Source organism: Panthera uncia, chromosome X, assembly GCF_023721935.1.
Source record: "Panthera uncia isolate 11264 chromosome X, Puncia_PCG_1.0, whole genome shotgun sequence".
NCBI classification, from domain to species: Eukaryota; Metazoa; Chordata; class Mammalia; order Carnivora; family Felidae; genus Panthera; species Panthera uncia.
The window spans coordinates 103,067,900-103,082,100 of NC_064817.1; the positions used below are offsets into that span (position 1 = coordinate 103,067,900).

General features: G+C 35.8%; 1 protein-coding gene across 2 annotated transcripts in view; it reads right to left on the bottom strand.

Annotated features, from left to right (window-relative positions):
• Positions 1-14,201, bottom strand: part of ZNF280C (zinc finger protein 280C) — a 64,829-nt gene that overhangs the window by 43,985 nt on the left and 6,643 nt on the right. For both annotated transcript variants that reach the window (XM_049644282.1, XM_049644283.1), the window contains exons 2-6: positions 13,013-13,058; positions 12,847-12,893; positions 6,456-6,602; positions 3,508-3,573; positions 3,270-3,406 (exon numbers count right to left, since the gene is read on the bottom strand). In XM_049644282.1, coding sequence (XP_049500239.1) covers positions 3,270-3,406; positions 3,508-3,573; positions 6,456-6,602; positions 12,847-12,877 — 381 coding nt within the window. In that variant the 5' untranslated portion in view covers positions 12,878-12,893; positions 13,013-13,058. The remainder of the gene's footprint in view (positions 1-3,269; positions 3,407-3,507; positions 3,574-6,455; positions 6,603-12,846; positions 12,894-13,012; positions 13,059-14,201) is intronic.

A 14,201-nucleotide genomic window follows, 5' to 3' on the forward strand; every position in this document is an offset into this window, starting at 1 on the left:
GCACTATATGCTACCTAATTTGGATGTAAATTTAAAAAATTTTTTTTAATTAAAAAGAAAAACATCCTGTGGATACTTAGAGGATCCAAGTTTGAGAGCCAGTAGTTTGGGTAAATATTCTTATTTTAGAAATGAAGAAAATGAGGGCCACTGAGGTTGTGACAATGCTCTAGCTAGAATTAGCACTCAAGCCCCTCATTTTCTTTTCTTTGTTTTTCTTATACAGCTTGATTTAAGTAAGCTCTATACCCCTGTGGGGCTAAAATTCACTACTCTGACTAAGCCAGCCAGGCGCCCCATGTCTCTCTCATTTTCAATTCAGGTTTTTTGAACTACTACTCCAGAACTCATATTATTATTGATAATTGTTTCAGAATGCAGATACAAGTTTTCCAAAAATCTATCTTTTAAAATTTAATTTTTTAAGAGAGAGAGTGTGTATGTGTGCACACAAGCAGGGGAGGGGCAGAGAAAGAGGGAGAGAAAGAAAGAGGGAGAGAGAAAATCCTAAGCAGACCCTGCGCTGTCAGCACGAAGCCCAACACGGGGCTCAATCTCACTAACTGTGAGATCATGACCTGAGCCGAAATCAAGAGTCGGACCCTTAACCAACCGAGCCACTCAGGTGCCCCCAAAATCTATTTTTTAAAGAAGTTTTATTTAAAGTCCCCAACATGGGTCTTGAACTCACAACTCTGAAATCAAGAGTCAGATGCTCCTCTGAGTCAGCCAGATGCCCCCACAAAAATCTAATTTTTGCTTGAAAGCTCAAATCTTATCATTGGCAAGAGTACTATCAGGTTTTTTTTTTTTTTTTTGTTTTTGTTTTTCTGTGACAGGCACACTTTGTACATTTTTGAGGACTGAAAAACTGTGTGGGCGATTCTAAAGGTGGCCCCCATGACTCCCTCCTAATATTTACACCCTGTGTTATCTCCCCTTGAGTGTGGGTTGGGCCTGTGATTGTTTCTAACCAACAGAGTATGGCAAATGTGATAGAATGTACATGACTATGGTATATAGCTCGTCTTGCTAAGGACTCACTTTCCCTTGCTGTCTTTGAGGTAGCAACCAATCATGTTAGGAAGGCTTACATAACAAGGAACTGAGTGCAGTCTCTGGCCAACAGCAGCAAGAAACAGATGCCTTCAGTCTGATGACCCACAAAGAACTAGATACTGCCAATGACCATGTGAGTTTGGAAGCAATATTAAATGGTATGGTAGCTCTGGCTGACACCTTAACTGCAGCCTTGTGAGACCTTGAAGCAGAGGAGCCAGTAAAGCCATGCCTTGACTCCTAACAGAAACCATGAGATAATAACTGCATATTGCTTTAAACTGCTAAGTTTGTGATCCTATTGTTATGCAGCAATAATTAATACATGGTGCTTTGCCGATCATCCTTTCAAACAAAAATGTCTTTGGATTAAAAAAAAAAAGCAGCTAGTTCAACTTACAATTCAAGTGGTTTTCCTCAAGAAAACCTTTATACTGTAGATACAGAAATCATTTATGCATACTACCTATTTCATCACACACAGTATTTCAAAAGAACTGTATTCAAGGACTGAGAGTTAATAAAATTAGTAATTTAAGGGGCACCTGGGTGGCTCAGTCAGTTGAGCGTCCAACTCTGGCTCAGGTTGTGATCTCAGTCTGTGAGTTCGAGCCCCGCGTTGGGCTCTGTGCTGACAGCTCAGGGCCTGGAGCCTGCTTCAGATTCTGTGTCTCCCTCTCTCTCTGACCCTCCCCCATTCATGCTCTGTCTCTCTCTGTCTCAAAAAAATAAATAAACGTTAAAAAAATTTTTTTAATTAAAAAAATAAAATTAGTAATTTATTACATCTTCAAGGTTATTCTTAAGTGAAAGTGAAATTTTTCTGTGAGTGTTTGGTGGTCACTAATACAAAAACTACTAGCACCCAATTGGTGCCACTGCCTTGACTCATAGTAAGGCACCAACAGTTTTATCCCCCATTGCTTTTGCATCATCAGTACAAATGCTGACAGTGAAAAGAGGAAAGGTCTCAGTGTAATTATCACAACAGTTTTAACTTCACAAACCCCTGAAAGGGTCTCGGGGAATGCCAATGGTATGCGGACTATAACACCGCTCTAAAGCAATGTTTCTATGTATAGCAATGCTAAATGTATGGATGGATGTGTGTACGTGCATATTTTAAAACCTCTGGGCTAGGGGATCCCGGGTGGCTGAGTAGGCTAAGCATCCGACTCTCGATGTCAGCTCAGGTCATGATCTCATGGTTCATGGGATTGAGCACCGCATTAGGCCCTGTGCTGATGGCACAGAACCTGCTTGGAATTCTCTCCCTCTCTCTCTCTCTCTCTCTCTCTCACACTGTCTCAAAATAAATAAACATGAAAAAAATTTTTTAAGCTTTAAAAAAAACCCAAAATACAAGAAACAAAACCAAAACACCTCTGGGTTAACCTGGATTGAAATCCCATATCCATAATCTATTTACCATCTATATGGCCTTGAGTGAATTATTTAGCCTGAGTCTCAGTTTCCTCAAGTATAACATGGGATAATAATCATGCCTACTTCATAGAGAAATCATAAGAATTAAATGAAATTAATTTACATACAGCATTTAGAATAAGGACCCATAATAACAAATATTAAATATTACCATTAACTATTATATCTGTTAGAAGTTTTAAAAGCTAAGCCACAAAGGGGCACCTGGGTGGTTCAGTCCGTTAAGCATCCAACTCTTGATATCAGCTCGTGGTCTTGAGATTGAGCCCCATGTCAGGCTCTCCGCTGAGTATGGAGCCTGCTTGGGATTCTCCCTCTCCCTTCCCTGCTTACACATGCGCTCTCTCTCAACATAAATAAACTTTAAAAAAATAAAAGCTAAGCCATGAAAGTATGTTTTCAGAATAAACAGGAACAATGACCTCAGAACAATCTTCCCAAATAAGAATACTTGGTTCAATTTACTGTCTTAAGAATTTTGCCAGTATGCAACAATCATTACTGATCTTTTTTACTCACCTTTAGATAGCATAGTTTTCAATATTCTACCTATTTAAGCATATTACCTGATATTGACAAGTTGGCTAGTTCCTACAGTTATTACTTTGGGTACTGATTGAGCTATCATAAAGATATTGACATTCTCTGATTGCAATTATGCTTCTAATGGAATGGTGACTAGCTATGATAGTCCACAATTCTAACTGGATATTATACTATCCAATGTGTCCCTGAGCTAATTGTGTAGTTTCAGAAACACTTACAGGTTTAGACACGTTCTGAACAATAACAGAGCTTTGTGAAGATTTAGATTCAGGATGAAATCTAGGCAAGGCAGCCACTGGATTTGATGTTGGATCTTTGTAGTGTTGACTCATAGGCTTGAATGTATCAGTAACACCTGCATTTTAAAATTACACAGTATATTGAATATTGTTCCACACAACCAATTTTATCAAAATATTTCATTTTAGAATTAAAATCAGTACAATAATACCATACCTTGAGTGAGTGTCTCATTCTTTATTCCCTTTGAAGATGAGCCGGGGTTACCTCTGTTCAAAATATCTACAAGTAGAATTAAATATATATTAAGGTAATAGAAAAAAATTTCCCAATATATCCATATACAACTAATAATTTAAGTATATACCCCAAAGCCTGAAAGTTTCATTATGGGCAAGCTGATTAGATTATCTGTGCCACTGCTCTCGAGTTCTGAAGGGGACACTACTGAAGACCACGGACTAAACTTAACCTAGAATTTACCAGAGTGTCTTAAACCTACTATTATACCAAAAGTCAATCTGAGCCTGACATGACCCTCTCAATCAGTTTAAGATTGTTCACTCCTGGGGCACCCGGGTGGCTCAGTGGGTTAAGTGTCTGACTTCGGCTCAGGTCATGATCTCACGGTTTGTGGGTTCGAGCCCTGCATTAGGCTCGGTGCTGACAGCACAGAGCCTGGAGCCTGCTTCGGATTCTGTGTCTCCCTCTCTCTCTACCTCTTCCCTACTTGCTCTCTCTCTCTCTCTCTCAAAAATAAATAAAAGGTAAAAAAAATTTTTTTAAACATTGTTCACTCCTATACCCATGCAAACCCATAACTTCTAGGTTATTGAGGAATCAAATACAATTTTGGAAGAGCAGACATTTGCTTAAAATTGCTAATCAGGAAAAGGTACAAAACATTGTAAAAATCACATAAAACTTCAAAATATTTCCTTTTCCCTCTCCTAGGGGAAAAGAGCTAGATTTCATAGAATAATTCTGTAAAGTAAAGGGTCACACAAAAGTAGGGTTTTTTTAAGAAAATGGAAATTCAGTTCTCTAAGACTAGGCACCACAGAAGTCTTCTGGAAGAAAAATCTGCTCAAATAACTTGATACTGTTTTCATTCATAAATTAAGGTAGGTATTTACTCAAACCATTAAAGAGTCAATCCTACAGTACTTTCTGGTGACTGTAATCTATCAAACACAACTTTTTACCACCACCCCTAACTTTATGATGGTTCTATATCAATATTTAGCTCATGGTCCATATGCCAAAAATATTTTTTGGCTCAAAAATTAAACATCAATAAATTCATTTAAATTCTGAGTTCATTTAGAAGAGAAATTTCACTGAGGTCAACTTTCTTTTTGATAGAATTACTTAAAATTAATACACATTATTCTAGATAGAATTACTTAAAACTAATACATACTATTTTAGTTGAGTACTGTTAAGTTATCTACAATTGATATAAATCCGACTTGAACTACCATGATTTCAATAGAATTATTTGAATAATTTGAAATATCGTAATAGTTCAGGATAAAAATAATCACAGCAACTAGGAAATAATTATAATATTCTGTTCCACTGTCAGCAACCAACATGCCAACATACTTACTTCAGTTTATAACTGAAGTGGCTTTCCACTTGGCACTTCTCAATTTGCTACAGGAAATTATATTGAGAATTAAATTATTCTATCTCTGATAAAACTGAATAGAAGTGCTATACCAAGTTTGGAGTCAAGAAAAGCAAGAACTGGGCTTTCAAAAAACTTAAAAACTCATGTCTTAACCACAATATAATGTACTGCCATGGTAAATAAGAGAACACTGGTATGCTGGCTATATTCTTTGCAAAATTCTCCTGGCTTGAAAAAAGTAAATATAAAGGAAAAGAATCTATTTCCTCTTTCTCCCTTGAAATTCTCTATGTTGCTCCTCTGCACTTTACACATTGTTGATTGGACATTTTAACAAGTGTGATCAAAAACTTCACTATAACATTATCACAGCGTCAAGACTAATTACTCTAACTGAAACCTAACAATCCACAAAATTACTGGACATGTTCTACTAGAAAGCCATGATAATTAAGTAAGCTAACTGCCTGCATTGTCCAAGCACAGTGGCTAAAGACCAGACCCTCCTTCCTTCATGAATATAATCAAGAGTTGCTGGAAGATATGTGTGGCCAAAAACTATAGCCCATGTTGGTACACAAACAAGAGACTGAAGAATCATGCAGTGCCTGTTCATTTTGTAGCTGTGAATCAAGATGACACTGTGATAAGGCAGTTGCCTGTATGTGAGCATCCCAGAGACTAACACAAACGTATTTAACATTCTGATATTTTATTAAATGTTATTTATTTATTTATTTTGAAAGAGAGAGACAGACAGACAGACAGAGACAGACAGACAGCATGAGCCAGGGAGGGGCAGAGAGAGACAAAAAACACAGAATCCATGGCAGGCTCCAGGCTCTGAGCTGTCAGCACAGAGTCCATCGCGGAGCTTGAACTCACAAGCCAGGAGATCATGACCTGAACCAAAGTCAGATGCTTAACCAGCTGAGCCACTCATGCTCCCTTATTTTTTAATGTTTTACTTATTTTTGAGAGACAAAGTGCACGAGTAGAAAAGGGGCAGAGAGGGGACAGAGGCCAAAGAGGGTTCTGTGCTGACAGCAGAAAGCTCGATGCGAGGCTCAAACTCATGAACCATGAGTCATGACCTGAGCTGAAGTTGGATGCTTAACCGACTGAGCCACCCAGCCACCCAGTATTCTGATATTTCAAGCAAAACATTCCAAACGCTTTCTTTTCTAGGTGTATTTGGGCTTAAGGGAGAAAAAGAAAACCAGTGAATAGGCTACTCAGCTCCACTAAAACTTACGATTTCCAACTTCAGAAGGCTTACAATGCTGTTAGGTAATCTTAACCTTTAGTTAACTTAGTTAACATTTCATTTTTTTCAAATGATATTTTAACCTCTCTCCTCCTTACTCAAGTCCTCAGCCACATCCTCCCTCTGATTCTTACCAATTCTTACTGACCTGTGTGCTCCAACTCCTTACAGAATAACAAGGACAGATAAGACAGCCCACAGGTTTTTCTAATAGAAATAGAATCTTCTATAAAACTTTACTTCACTGAAATAAATGCTTACTTGAAATGGCTGGTTTTGAACTTGATATCTCTCCAACAAAGATCAGCTCATCATCGTCTTCATCCAGAATTTCTTCTACTTTCTTCTGCCATGGTTCTAGCTCTTCTTCTTCACATTCCATAAAGAGTTCTGCCATTTTTGAATTATCTAAATGTCAAAAGGAGAGAAACATATTTTTGAGTAACTTTTTTGCAATGCATAGCATGATATTTAAGATCTACTTTAGTAATCCTAATATTAGTTACTGAATTGATATTTGCAGTCAGTACACGATAGCAAAAGAAACTCAGTTCAATCTCTAAGATTTATAGTAATAAAATTAAGCTAGCTGGCTAAGTAACAGGTAACATTAGTCATCAGTAGTGGCCAATAAATGTTAAGAATAATCAAATACAAGGGGTGCCTGGATGGCTCAGTGGGTTAAGTGTCAGACTTTGGCTCAGGTTTGTGAGTTCAAGCCCCGCATCAGGCACTGTGCTGACAGCACAGAGCCTAGTTTGGATCCTCTGTCTCTCTCTCTCTGCCCCTCTCCTGATCTCTCTCTCTCTCTCAAAAATAAATAAATATTTTAAAAAAGAATAATCAAATCCAAGAAAAACTTGAAACATCAAAGTTTCAGTAATCAAATCCAGGGAAGAATATCCAATGAAAGAGAGTCTCTTCAACAAGTGGTGTTGAGAAAACTGGACAGCAATATGCAAAGGAATGAAATTGGACCACTTTCTTACACCATACACAGAAACAAATTCAAAATGGATTAAAGACCTAAATGTAAGACAGGAAACCATCAATATCCTAGAGGAGAACACAGGCAGTAACCTCTCTGACATCAGCTGTCGCGACTTCTTACTAGGTATGTCTCCTGAGGCAAGGGACACAAAAGCAAAAATAAACTATTGGGACTTCACCAAAATAAAAGCTTCTGTAGTGTGAAGGAAACAACAAAACTAAGAGGCAACCTATGGAATGAGAGAAGATATTTGCAAACGACATAACTGATAAAGGGTTAGTATCAGAAATCTATAAAGAACTTATCAGACTCGACACCCAAAAAACAATCCAATTAAAAAATGGGCAGAATGGGGCGCCTGGGTGGCGCAGTCGGTTAAGCCTCCGACTTCAGCCAGGTCACGATCTCGCGGTCCGTGAGTTCGAGCCCCGCGTCAGGCTCTGGGCCGATGGCTCGGAGCCTGGAGCCTGTTTCCGATTCTGTGTCTCCCTCTCTCTCTGCCCCTCCCCCGTTCATTCTCTGTCTCTCTCTGTCCCAAAAATAAAAATAAAAAACGTTGAAAAAAATTTAAAAAAAAAAATGGGCAGAAGACATGAATACACATTTTTCCAAAGAAGATCTACAGATGGCTAACAGACACATGAAAAAATGCTCAACATCCCTCATCATCAGGGAAATACAAATGAAAACTACAAAGGGATATCACACTTGTCAGAATGGCTAAAATCAACAAGAAACAATAGGTGTTGATGAGGATGTGGAGAAACGGGAACCTTCTTGCACTGCTGGTGGGAATGCAAACTGGTGCAGCCACTCTGAAAAACAGTATGGAGGTTCCTCGGAAAGTTGGAAACAGAACTACCCAATGAGCCAGCAATTGCATTACTAGGTATTTATTCAAAGAATACAAAAATACTAATTCAAAGGGATACATACACCCCTATGCTTATAGCAGCATTTTCTACAATAACCAAATTATGGGAAACAGCCCAAATGTCCATCGACTGATGAATGGATAAAAAAGAGGTGGTATATATAGATACAATGGAATATTACTCAGCTATTAAATGAATGAAATCTTGCCATTTTCAATGGCATGGATGGAGCTAGAGAGTATTATGCTAAACAAAATAAGTCAGAGAAACACAAATGCCATATGATTCAATTAGATGTGGAATTTCAGAAACAAAACCAATGAACATAGGGGAAAAATGAGAGAGACGCAAACCAAGAAACAGATTCTCAACTATAGAAAACAAACAGCTACCAGAGGGAAAGTGGGTGGGGACATGGGTGAAATAAGTAATGGGAATTAAGGAAGGCACTTGTGATGAGCACTAGATGTTGTATTCAAGTATTGAATCACTAAGTTGTATACCAGAAACTAATATTACACTGTATGTTAACTAACTAGAATTTAAATAAAAACTTAAATAGTCAAATCCAATGAAAATGAGTTTCAGTTTTATTAATAAAATATGATTATACCTATTAACTACCTAACTATATCTGAAAAAAAAAACCCATAAACTTTTACATTAACAAAACGGAGATAAACTAAAAACAAGAGGCAATAGGTTAGATTTTTACCAGAAAAACCGAACCAGCTTCAGAAACACTAGGCACACAGCAAAGCAGCAATGAGGTGCTAGAATGAAAACAGGGGACTTAAGGTGAGGTTTATTCCATCCCAGGAAAGATTAGACATTTCTCACCTGGAGAAACTAACCAAAGAACATACTGTTAGTACCACCAGCCTACAAGTGCTGACCAAGCACTCAGAGTTCCAAGGAAACATTTTAGTGCCTCATTGTTAAATATGGACACGCCAATGAACACCAGAAATAGGACTAAACCTCCAACGTGAAAAACCAAAACAATGAAACAGATTAAAAGATGTTTTAAAATCTTTTTGAGAGAGAGAGAGAGCGGGACAGAGGGTCTGAAACAGGCTTCACGCTGACAGCAGAGAGCCTCATGTGGGCCTCGAACTAATGAACCGTGAGATCATGATCTTAGCTGAAATCGGACACTTAATCTACTGAGCCACCCAGGCGCCCTGCAGGTTAAAAGATCTTAAAAAAAAAAAGAGGTAGTACAGAATTCAAAAAAGTGTTATTAGAATGTAATTAGCATTTTCAGAGAAATAAGATTATAAAAAATAACATGCAGAAAACAAAAAGATTAAAAAGACAGACAAAATTCAGTAAAAGAAAAGCCCCCAAACCCAAATGCCAAAGTTGAATAAATGTCCCATAAGTGGACTTAAAAGATAAAAAACATATATATACTAATCAATGTCACCTAATAGAAGTTTCAAAAAAATTAATAGAAAAAAAGGGGAGGGGATATAATCAAAGGAAAAATACAAAAGAAATTCTTAGTTCTAAAGGACATAAATGTCCAGATTGAAAAGAAAAAAATCTACACTATAGGAATATATCACGTGATTTGTGAATGCTAGACATAGAAACTATCCTATAATCAGAAAGAAAGTTAGAATAATGTTCTCAGGAGTATTAGTAAAAATAATTTTCAATTTAGAATTCTGTGCCCTGCCAAGATTTTCATCAAGCATGAGGTACATATTCTTTCATCAAAAATAAAGACCACCAAGATCACAGAAAATTACCCCCTATTCACTCTTCCTTTCTTAGGAAGAATCCACCAAAATATGGGACTTAGGAAGGAGGAAGATACAGAATGCAGAAATTGTAGCATTCAGCACAATACCAAGACAAAGGAAAGTCCCAGAATAATAGCTGTTCAATGGGTCTAGATAACAACCAGCCAGAGTAAAACAAGAGAACATTACTCCCAGGAGGAATGTCTCCAGGAGACCACACACACACACACACACACACACATACACACACACACACACAAAGTGTTAGATTACCTGATGAGTTTTACCATATAGAAAATTGAATTAAGAAGCTACAGAAGGGTGTGAGAAGACTTGGCTATAGACTTTAATGAAATTTAGCAAATTTAGTCAACTATAATAAACAATATAACTTTTAGCAAATTTTTAAAAATGAAATATTTGAATTTCTGAGTATATAAAAAAGAGAAAAAGGCAATGTATGCATAGCATATTAATACCATAGTACTATGTTCATCAGTGAACAATATTATGGTCATCGTAATAAAAACATTTAATGATTTAACCAAAATTTGAGCTATAACTGCAGTGAAAGATGCTTGGAGGGAGGGCTAAGTGTAAGAAAACTAAAATCCTCATGTTAGATAAAAAAAATTATTAGATAATGGCAAAAAAATTGAAGAGACAGCAGTACACATATGTGTTAAAAATTTAGAAATATGGAAATAATTATGAGAAAAAAGCTAACCTATTGAAAGGGAATGCCTGAAAAAATAGGGAATACATACATCCAGATCACACACACACCTCTCATTCTTACCCTTCAAAAACTGTGGTTATGCAATTTATAACTTTCAGATTATTTGTTTCTTAAAACTATGCATGTATTGTTATGGTTTTAAAAAAGTATTGAGGAAGCACATAATTTAATATAATAGCAAGGAGGATGGATACAAGTGGTACTAGATACGTGGAGTGAGATGCCTGCCGATGGGGGGACAACTAAAAAGTAACAAAACAATAACTCCAGGATCTGGCTTAGACAATGATCATCTGGTTTTTTTAAGACAATGATATCTTTATCTTTTAAATGCAATAATTTCTAAACATAATTTTGCTAGATTAAATGTCATTTCTAATTTTGACTCAAAATTAGTGTGTGAAAACAATGATGTGGGGATGGCATACAAAAGAAACACCTTAAAAAATCAATTGGCACTATTCTTTTAAAATTATTTAAACTTATTTTGCTCATCTATATAGGTATGCCAAAATTATTTCTTGCATAATGTTTAATGTTTGGTGAGTTACTTACTATAAAACAAAACAAAACAAAAACCTTCCCACCCTTCCAAATGTAACCAATTTTACAAACTGTCTTTTCTAACTTTACTTTAAAAACATATATACAGAATGCTCTAAGTCAAATAAAGAGTAATTCATAGTTTATCATTTACATATCCTGAATACTTGAAAACACCATCTTCATTGTGTCTCCTGGACCTCTCATTTGTATTTTCTTCTACCTAAAATATCCTCCCTCCTTACCTTATACTGTCCACGTTGAGTATAGTAGGAGCATGGACCTCACATAAAATTTAATAGTTCAAATCTTCACTGCACCATTTCTAATGATGTGACTCTGGAGAAATTACTTCAATCTGTTTTCTTACCTCTAATATGTGTACAATATCTACCTAATGGAAATGGTAATGTAGATTGAGGAAAATGCCATATAAAGTACCTAACCTAACCTCAAGCAGATACTCAACAGTACCTTAATTCCCAACTCCTGGTTCAGTTACAACCTCCTTAGTAAACCAGTAGACCTGTTTTTCTTCCACCTTTTACTACATTGACATTCTATGCCATGCAGTTCCAGACTTACTATATATGATCTCAAACTGCTCACTATTTCTTAATATTTCTTTATCTAAAAAAATAAAAAAAATAATGTGTATTTATTTTGAGAGAAAGGGAAAGAGTGAGCAGGGGAGGGGCAGAGATAAGGAGAGAGAGAATCCCAAGTAGGCCCTGCACTGTCAGCACAGAGCCTGATGTGGGGCTCAAACCCACGAACTGTGAGATCATGACCTGAGCCAAAACCAAGAGTTGGACACTTAACCAACTGAGCCACCCAGGTGCCCCCTTAATGTGGATTTCTTAACTGTATGCATCTAACTCCAAAGTAAGATCCAAAGTGAGAATGAAAAACATATTTTCTTCTTCCTTTGTATTTCCTCTTATACACAGAAGTCTACTGAATAAGCACTGACACTTAACATGATAATCAACAAGCTAAGAAACTAGGCAGTCAGGCAATGCCAAATTAAAAAAAGAGGGACACTCATGTATGCAGATAATTAAAAAATCATTTATATCTATGTTGATACCATGGTCTTGATACTATGTCTAACACATAGATCTTCCTCATTCTTTTTAACTGGGTACTACCATTGTCAATATATTCAAGATAGATTGTAGAGTAAAAAAGTAAAAAAAAAATTATTATTTTTAATTTTAGAGAAAAAGAGAGAGAGAGTGTGAGTGCGAGTGGGGAAGAGGGGCAGAAGGAGAGAGAATCTTAAGCAGGATCAATGCTCAGCACGGACCCTGACATGGGGCTTGATCCCACGACCCTGGGATCATGACCTGAGCTGAAATCAAGAGTCAGACACTCAACCAACAGAGCTACCCAGGCGCCCCAAGTAAAAAAAATTTAAAGCCACATAATAGCATAAATAGTATGATCTTATTTAGAAATAATTTATATTTTTGTCTATGCATAGAAAAAAGTTTGTGATAATGTATACCAAACCAGTAATAGTAATTATTTCTGGAGATGAAGAAGACACACTTCATTTCTACTTTACTGACATTCTTATTGTATATTGTTCTTTTTTACTATGCACATGTATTACTTTAATCAATTTAAGTGTTTTGGTATTTTTTTTTAAAAACGTGCCTATCACTGCTTCTCTCACCTTTTATTATAAAACAAAGTTATCAGTATAAAAGCCATGCACATTGGTATCACTTGCAACAGCAATACTTACTTTTTGATGGAAAAGGGTTGTCGTCATCCATCAAGTTGCAGAGTCACCTAAGACACCAACACATGACATCAATCAATTTTATGAGTTACTTTAACACCAAATATTGAAACATGAGACTTGGGATTCAGAAATTTTTGGGTCTAATCTTGATCTCCAGCAAACTCACCATATGACTCCAGACAAGATAGCAAGTTAGGTCTTAGTATTCTTCCCTATAAAAAAATAAGGATAACTACTATTAGGGTGGATTTGTTAAATGTACACACATTTAATCTTGTTCTACGAAAAATTTACCTTTTGAGTTTATTATGTTTGATATACATATGCTACTCACTTTCCATGATTCGCTCATTCCTGAATGAATGCAAATTTAGTAAATAAAATGCTGAATGTATTAAGCATTTATTACTTGAAGAAATCTGACGATTGTTAAGTTGCAAATAAATTTTGAAAGATACCTTTTTGTAAATATGACTAACACGTTTTAGTAAATACATATTTTAGTTAATACATGTAATATACATGCTTTAGTAAATCCGAATTTTGAAATGCTAAGTGACAATCCTTAACCATTACTTATTCTTCATATTTCAGAAATAAATGTAATTATTACAAAACACATTAAAAAATGTTTAGTTTATATATTTTTATTTCTTATTCACACTAATTACAAGAAACAAAGAATTAGTTGTATATACTTCATCATAGATTAACTCATTAAAAATAATTAATTACTCATTGCCTTCTGTGTTCAAAATGATGTGCTCAATTCTCGGGAAAAAGTTAAGATGAATAAGGCATAGTCCTTGCCTTCAGAAGATTACAATTTAATATATCTACAGTTCTTTGAGCTTTTAAAAAAAGCTGTTATAGTAAACATTATCAAAAATTTTTTGAATTGTTTTCTTTAAAGCAGGTATTTGTGTTCTGAATTCACACACACACACTTTTTTTTTGCAGACAAAATAAATGCTGTAAAAAACTATTTCAGTTATAAAACAAAAAAAGTTAAAAAATAGTCATCAGATACCTAAAGTATTAGGATGAACAGAGCTGAATCTTCACATGCGTCTTTATTTTCAGACTGGCAAAAGCAAACTTTCCTGCTTTTTCCAATTCCAAATTATTTACACTGCATTAGACCAAAGGGAAAAAAAACCCACTTTCACTCCAGAAGTTGTTATTGGTATAAATGTTTGAATTACTATCACAAAGATCTCAAGTGAATTCTGAACTTAAGTAAATTTCCCTTGTTGAAGTTTGACTACCGAAATCTCTTTAACTCAATTACTTGAATAGTTACCATTTCTCCCTAAACTAGAATTAAGGTAATGCATATATCCCATAGATAAATC